This window comes from Halyomorpha halys, unplaced genomic scaffold (assembly GCF_000696795.3).
Source record: "Halyomorpha halys isolate HHAL.00 unplaced genomic scaffold, Hhal_1.1 Scaffold143.1, whole genome shotgun sequence".
Classification (NCBI taxonomy): domain Eukaryota; kingdom Metazoa; phylum Arthropoda; class Insecta; order Hemiptera; family Pentatomidae; genus Halyomorpha; species Halyomorpha halys.
In genome coordinates this window covers 1,157,845-1,166,449 of record NW_027114557.1, presented here as the reverse complement: position 1 = coordinate 1,166,449, position 8,605 = coordinate 1,157,845, and the positions used below count along the sequence as shown (strand labels likewise).

At 33.7% G+C, this 8,605-nt stretch overlaps 1 protein-coding gene across 1 annotated transcript in view; it reads right to left on the bottom strand.

The window, feature by feature from the left end:
* Positions 1-3,706: 3,706 nt before the first annotated feature.
* Positions 3,707-8,605, bottom strand: part of LOC106678441 (15-hydroxyprostaglandin dehydrogenase [NAD(+)]) — a 27,516-nt gene continuing 22,617 nt past the window's right edge. The window contains exons 7-8 of the mRNA XM_067051712.1: positions 7,575-7,729; positions 3,707-3,894 (exon numbers count right to left, since the gene is read on the bottom strand). Of these exons, the coding sequence (XP_066907813.1) occupies positions 3,753-3,894; positions 7,575-7,729 (297 nt within the window). The 3' untranslated portion in view covers positions 3,707-3,752. The remainder of the gene's footprint in view (positions 3,895-7,574; positions 7,730-8,605) is intronic.

Genomic DNA, 8,605 nt, shown 5'->3' with positions numbered 1-8,605 from the left:
CTCACACAATTTGTATTCTCTTTTACATCCTGGAATCAACGGGTTAAAAACGATAATGAATGCAATTTTTTTTTTTGGAAGAATATTGGTAGGGAAGGGAAGTTTCATGAATGAGCTAAAGAGTGACAGAAGTAAAATGTGTTAGAGTGATTCTTACGTTCAATTTAAAATTAAAATTATGTTTTGTATTACTATTTGAAAAAGTCCGGAAAACATGGGAGCCTGAGTTTTCTCCAAAATAAGCTTAAACCATTAACCTCTAAACTCTCAGCTTTGTGACAGGGCTAGGGAATGACGAAACGAGGATTATATATCTTATTACTAAATAACAATTAATTATTAGAACATGAAAGTGAGAAAGGGATGTTGGCCAAAAGGAGATTAATAATTGTTTAATAAACTCATTCACATTCAGATGGTCCATCATTCATATAATTCTATAACTGAAATAACATCATAATTGGAGAATGACCCGTTCATGACACTGCGGTTGGAAATAGGGTTTTAATGGACGAAATTTAACTAAACGAGTTGTTATATAACTTTATGAAATATTTGATTAGCTTTAATCTTATTATCTTTTATAACTTTTCTAAATATTAATCATTCTTTACTTTTATTAGATAAGATAAAGTGAGGAAATATATAGGATCTTATTACAAATTGAGTAAAAACAACATACTAAAAGTTTTGATTAATAGTGATTTGTTTCATAATTTAGCTTGATAATATTAGTAGCTCCATATATAATACTAGTTATATCGTTATTATAGTAGACTTAATGACAAGATAATCACTAGATTTGATGAAATAAATTAATTTAAAACATCAAAGTATCATGATTTACAAAAAGTTATTCTTCTGAGGTCATTTTACGCCAGTTTCTTAAGGTGTCTCTTCACGTTTGGCAAACAATGGCAAATTCTCGCATGCGCAAGCGTGTGGATGGGTTATTTGCTGGCACAAGCTGGCCTGAATTTGCGGTCGATCCGTTGAGTATTGGTTTTTGTGCACAAATGAAAGAGGGCTTGTGCTGTATCCATACGTTTGTTATATATTTTGCATTGTTTTAAAACTGTCAACTGGTGAATATTTATTTTTTAATTAATTTCTACAACTTTAATTTATGGTTTATTTTCTTATTTTTTAATAATGCAAATTTAGGAATTCGAATGTAATTGGCGACATATATCAAAAGAACCAAGCAAGACGTTTGTAGCTTCCATTGTCTACCAAGCATTTGAACAAGTCATGGATTTGCGGCAAGTGACAAACTTTTAGATCCAGCATTATATTATTTAATAGAAAAGTTAGAAGTTTTCGAGAAATAATATATTTCTTTCAATGATCAAGATTTTTTTTTTATATTCTTGTTCATGGAATATTTTGTTAGACAAAAAGTAATTAAGGAATAATTCTGGAAGCCAAGCACAAATAAAATAAATAAATTGAGGACTATTTCCATTCTTATATGTTACTTGTAAAATGAAAATATTACCTTGTCATGTCCGTTGAAGGTCAGTTCCGTCGCTTGACTAAACTTCCTCAATTAACTATTTCAGTTCATATATACCTTATAAAACAGACGGTAAACAGATAAACTGAACGATACTTATTTCACATAAAAAATTAACAACTTTCCAATAACCGTATGAATCAATAAACATTACTCATTGCACAACATTGCGTAACCATTACACAACCAGATGAAATTCAACATTCTTTTAACAATTCAAAGGGATATCATCAGTCGGAATGACAGTAAAATCAAAGATGGACGTTCAGATTGAGCGTGTAGGATTAATAATAGATTACCAAAAAAATGTTGACCTTGGATCATTCAAAATTTGAAGTGGAAGGAAGATAAAAAAGGGAGGGAAGACTGTGGTAGGGACATTGCTGGTAATAGCCGGGGAGAAAAAAGGCAGTTATTTCACCCCAATTTTATTATTACTTTAATGAAAACTATCCATGATTACTAATCTAAATTACCCATGTGGCAAATTGCTAGCCTCCCATCGGGTGCCTCCCCAGGTGGCGGATAGGGGGATTCTTACCAGATATGGCGAGAACCGGGGAAATAAAATACCCAGGGTGGACCAAAACTAGGTTCGAATCAAGGCGCGACGGTTCCTAGAATAGGTGGCGTACTGGTCAGCGTTTGTTCCTCAGGTTAGAGTCGGCTGAGTAGCTATAAAATGATATTTTCTGAAATCCAGATGGAGGAAAATATTAACAACTATGCTACAGTGCAGGGGTACAGAACTACAGTAGGCGTCTTCATCATATAACCGCAGTGCTGCAATGGCGGGAGGCTTTGGCCATTGTAGGATTTAATGCTACAAGATTAACTGTTGATGAAAGAGGGGAGACAAATGAAAGAAAAATGGTGGCAGGAAAAGTCAGGTGGTTTTCAGGAAGCGGTAGTGAAGCCGACAAAGATATAGGGCCTGATAGTCGAGAAGGGGAAATGAGCCCCAAAGGAAAAAGAAGAAAGAAGAGAGTGAGGGAGGAGGGTAGTCCCCTCTAAACCCCAACCCAGAAAATGAAAGACCCATCCAGAGGGCGGAAGTAATTCAGGGACGGGTTAAAAGGTAACTCACGAGATCCAGAAATACCTAAATGACCATTTGAGAGAATTAGCCAACATAATGGTAGGAATGGAGGCCCAATGAGAAATGATCCCGGAAATAGTTAGTGAAATGGTAAAAGAAGCCATATATAACAATGATCTACACAAGATCATTGGTAAAAAGGTCTCCCATAATGTCGCTCAAATGGCTATAAGGGACGCCAGAGGCTATAAGGGACGCCTTAGGAGCGGTCTATGAACAGAGAAAAACAAAATAGGTGTCCCCGACACTGAAAAGGGTTTCTGGAATAATAAAAGACCTGGAAGAGAAAGTTGACGAAGAAGCTCGTATCCTCATAGAACGTACATCAGCATTTAGAGCTAAAGGGAGAGAAAAGGGGAATCTCCCGTCCCATGAAGAATTGAAGAGCATTGGGGACATAAAATTGATAAAAGTCAACCAACACAGGGCAGTGTTTTGGTCAGGACAAAAAGCGTTGACCAGGCACAAAAGCTCCTCATCTGGGATAGGTTGAGGGAAAAAATATTATAGGCGAGCCTGGAAGTAGAATAAGTCCCTAACTTTTGGGACGGGAGTATCCTGGAGAAATAACAGGAGAGAGTGTCTTACACCCGGCTTCTCCACTCCCGCGAGGGGAGGGATTACGGGGTCAGACGTAGGTACCATAAGTGCAGAGATAATGAGAGGAGACCTGCATTCCAAGAGGAATCTAAACATAGGTATAGGGTATATCGAAACGGAGTGCCGCACCGGAAGAAGAGCTCCTGGGACGAGTTCATTGCTGAGGAAATAGATAAGAATTCCTGGGGTATTCCGCACAGAGTGCAGTAGGCAAGGCCAAGCCTCTACAGTTATTAGGGGCTATCAGAGTAGGGGGTGCCCAGGCAACCACTCCGAAGGAAGCTGCAGAAAAAAAATGAACAATGCAATTTCATTCAGAAAAATCTAAAAATATTATATATTAAACTAGTCTCGATAGAACATATTTTTTGTTTCTAATTTCTGTCTAGAATTGGCTTCCTGTGAAGTTAGGGAGCAAAAACATAAAGAAAAGCTCGAAAATCCGTCCTTCAATTATAACTAATAGAGATAAATGATAGAAACCCATTTTTTTTTTTTAAAGAGATGTATATATATTTTTTTTACTGCTTTTTAACTTCAAAGGTCCTTAACTTTGATCTGGTAGGATTGCCTCTTTGGAGGGATTATCCTTTCCAGAAGACAGTCCTCTATGATCCAGAGACTGCCTGGAGGTCCATATTCAATAGTGTAGAGAGTTCCACGGCCAACAGGATCTGTTCTGTAAATATAGTATGATAATACCATTAATAAAACGAAGAGAATACTGAGAAGATGCTAAGGCTATCTATAGAAGAGATATTAATGTGTGTCGGTTTGTTCACTTAGTTTTACACCATTCATATTTTAAATTCTAAGGTGAAATTTAACACAATCTATATGTATAAAAGGGATTGGCGAATTATTGTCCACAATAAACTTTTTGAATAACTGGACCGATTTACGTGCTTTTGTTTTTCAAAATATATTCTGTCATCATGGGGATGTTTAAAGCTAATAAAATCACCAAATTCTCATGTAGAAAAAAAGTTATGAACAAAATTAAACGTTTTTGGTTTTTAGCTCAGAAAGTATACTTTGGTTATTGTTCACCAATCGATTCTTCTTTTCCGTAGAATATTAAAAAACATCACAGAATCTCCTAAACGATATTATATTAAAATAAATTTATAAAAACATAATGTGGCTTGGGGTGAAGTAGGTCAACAATTTTTTTTTTTTTTTTAGGAAAAAGCAAATCATTTCAAAGAAATTAAAAATTCGAAATTTTTCACCCCGATTTATTTGGTAGATTTTTTTCTTTCAGTGACTATTGTTCATATAATACTTCATAACTGTTCTGTATTTTATACAACCTTTGAGAAGCTTAATGTCTGCATATTTAGATTTAATGCCCTTATAAGGCTGAAATATGGGTTTCAAATAAAGAAAAAAAATTTTAAACGTTTTACTTTATATCTACGTTTCTAATTTCTTTAATCAGACCCGATTTGGCCCTCTATAGAGCCCTGAACCACTGCCAAGTTTCGTGTATATCGAGTTGTGTTGAAGTTATTTCTATTTTTTATTTCTCATAAAAAAGCTGGGCGAAAATTTTGGACTAAATTTTTTATTTCCCATTTTGAGAATTCGATGTAAGGGGTTTGAAAGGGTGCTAAAAAAGGATATCAACTTTTATTTCACTCCTAAAAAATCTTTTACATCACTTTGACTTGTCAATCTGTATCCATTGTTTCAATATAGTAACTAATATATTTATATAGTACTAGCACGGTGAGCAGATCTGTCTCTTTCTGAATACTAAGACAAAATATTAATATTCTCTTAAGGGTTCGAGGTTCCAAGAACCTATGTAATCTTATGTATTAGTTCAATTTATACTACTAAACCATGATAATAAAGTTTATTTAAATGTTAATTATGATAATTAAATCTATATAAATACTCAAATATAGCAATAGCGAAACATAGCCGGGTCAGCTAATATTGAATAAAATGAGTCGCAGAACCAGTACAAAATCGGCGAAGACGTCTAGTGACGTATCCAGGCAGAAATGAGTCATGCGCAGTAATGTGAACACCAGAGATGGACAAAAATTAGCTGTTGTTAAAACTACGATATTTACTTATCAATGGTTCATTCATGAATAAGGGTAGTATCCATTACAAGAGGGGTATTCATGATGTTGTGTTAAATGTTAAATGTTTTACCATGTTAAATGTTATAACTATAAGATTGTGAGCAGCCCTATTTGAAGTCATGTTAAACGTTAAATGCACAAGAGCCCCTAGCGGATCTTCTCAGCAACTTGTTGTATAAGCCTTTATGTTTATAACCTTCCTTCCCAACCCCCATGTTATTGTTTACTTCAGTTTTGATTTAAGTAATTAATTACAACATGCCTAGAGTGAGTGAAAAGTGGAATTTGTGTGAAAGTTTAGCTTATGAAATGAAATGAAAAAATAACTTTATTCTGGGACATATGTCCCCAAAGAATAATTACATGGTTCATATAGTGAGATTTTTATCTGGCGAGCGTTTACAAATTTTCAGATGGTAGAATGAAATTACATTGTTTTTTTTTCTCAAATTTATAATTAAAATTATCCATTCTGGTTTAATAACAGGGATATGAATACAACAAACACACGAAAGAACTGAGCTGTCACAACAGCAAAAATGGTGGCCATCTCAACTGGTCTATTGTGTGACGTCATTCTCCATTTAACAGACCAAGTAACAGACTCTCAGCCATGTTAAATGTTATTTCGTTTTACCACGGTAAAAGAAGGCAATTTTTTTTCGATTTAACATGAGTTTTTCCATTTAACACGCATTAACATGTTAAACCAAAGATCATGAATACCCCTAATGTCAGGTATTAGTTTCATAGTTGCCCCAACTCTGGTGAACACCTTGCGCTATGACGGACGATGCTATAAATGTGGCGCTGACCGATCATGGGCCATTGTTTACTGGGGCCATAACATCATTGTGACCAATAGGTCATTGTGTATGTATCATACTGTATGTCATATGCGTCTGCATCATACTGTCCATTGCATATCGCAGGCCATATTATTTATAGCATAAATATTCAAATCACGGTTTTCATAATTTTTTTTTTATGAAATCATTGGACGTATAGATGTCTGCCACCACTCAAATTAAAGCTAGTTAAATTTACTATAAAATAGTTAATTATGTTTATCTTTGTAGGGAGTAGTAGTTTTTATGATATTTCACAAAATAAACTCACAAAATGTTAATTTCTAGTTGTTCGTATAAAATGTTGGATTTTTGAAGAAATATATCTCTAGATCCAAAGGACGCACATATGTCTCCCAACACTCACAATAAAGGAAATTTAACTTTCTATAAAGTAGTTTATAACACTTATCTTCGTAGGGGTAGTAGTTTTTATGATATTCACATATGAATATAAATTTGGCAAATGAAAATTTGTCCGAACAACAATCAATCAATTTATTTGAGCAAATTTCATGTAAACTATTACACCTACGAAGATAAACATCATATACTACTTTATAGCTCATTAAACTAACTTTAATTTGAGTGCTAATAGACATCTGTACGTCAAATGGTTTTGGAGATATAAATTTTTCAAAATAAATTCACTAACTACTGATCTTTCAGTACGTCCCATACATTTTTCTGAAACGTTGCTTTTTAAAAAGCTATATCTCGAAAAATATTTAACGTAAATATCTCTGTTAGGGCTCATAATTTAGCAAATTGACTATTCTTTAAATGATGTTCTCTTAGGTTTTCTTGTGTTATTCCTACTTTTTAAGATATAGAGCTCCGAATGAAAAATTATTATTTTTTTATCACTTTGAAACAGTCGCCATTTTTTATTCCCCCTACCTATACTTGGCAGACTCATCAATTATGACTAGTAATTATACATAGTTTTCATTAATGTAATCAAATTTGAGTTGAAATAACTGCCTTTTTTTCTCCTCTTGGGCTTTTGTACTATTTTTTCAGCTGTCGCCTTGGCACTATTGCCTTGTTTAAATGCCCAAAGCATTACATGAAGTACTTTTTTATTCCCATTTCAGAGTTTTAAAACAACAGTTTAATGTAACGTCCATCACACATAACAGTTGACAAAAGAATAACTAAAGACTCGCCTATATAGTGAAAATACAAACTTATTGCCAGGGCAACTCCTAGCGGGTAGATACGAACAATAGGTTATACTTAGCTGCATCGCAAGTTACTTATGGCTTCACCTAATATTTTATCAATGTGATAGCGTGAGTTTTAATTAAAGTAGTGATTTTAAAGATGAAGGATTTTATAATGATCCATTAAGCGATAAATGTGTGTCTAGAGGTTTAAACTAGGGAAATGCCAAAGGTTGGTTGACTCACGTCTGATATGGAAGGCTGTTTAAGGCCGCATATGTTTTTCTGCCCCAATCTTCGGTGAGCATTCTTGAACCGGATTCATAGATCAACTCGGTCCCAGTCACGCCAGGCCCGATGGCGATATGCCGTACCTGGTTACTGCGAAATTTTGCTACATCCTGAAATAAATGAAATTTTCCATAACCATATTATAGACTTTGTTTATCATATATAGAAAACTAATATATCTTATAAGTACAGGAGCCTAAGAGGATAAAAAGGCAGTTACCTCACCTCAATTTTTGATTAGTTTAATGAAAACTATGTATAATTAATATTCAAAATTGATGAGTCTGCCAAGTATAGGTAGGGGGAATAAAAATGGCGGCTGTTTATAATCGATACAATTCTTCATTCGGAGCTCTATATCTCGAAAAGTATAAACAACACAAGAAAACCTAAGAGAACTTTATTTAAAGAAGAGTAAATTTGCTAAAATATGAGCCCTAATAGAGTAATTTACGTTTAATAGTTTTCGAGATATAGCTTTTTAAAAAACAACATTTCATAAAAATGTTGTATGGGACCATAATGAATGATCAGTAGTTAGTGAATTTATTTTGAAAAATTTATATCTCAAAAACCATTTGACGTACAGATGTTAATTAACACTCAAATTAAAGCTAGTTTAATGAGCTATAAAGTAGTTAGATGTTTAATAAATTTTGCTTTTTAAAAAGCTATATCTCGAGAAGTATTGCACGTAAATAGCTCTTTTAGGGCTAATACTTCAGCAAATTTACTCTTCTTTATATAATGTTCTCTTAGATTTTCTAGTGTTGTTGGTAGTTTTAAGATATAGAGCTCCGAATGAAAAATCAATGTGTTTTTTTTTTTTTGGTTAAATACATAGTTTTCATTGAAGTAATCAAAAATTGGGGTGAGATAACTGCCATTTTTTCTTCCCGGCTCTTTTACTATTACTAAAAGTCCTATTCAAAACAAATTTTTCATTGGTATTAATGAAGCCATAGTTCAATCAGGGAGGGAAGCCA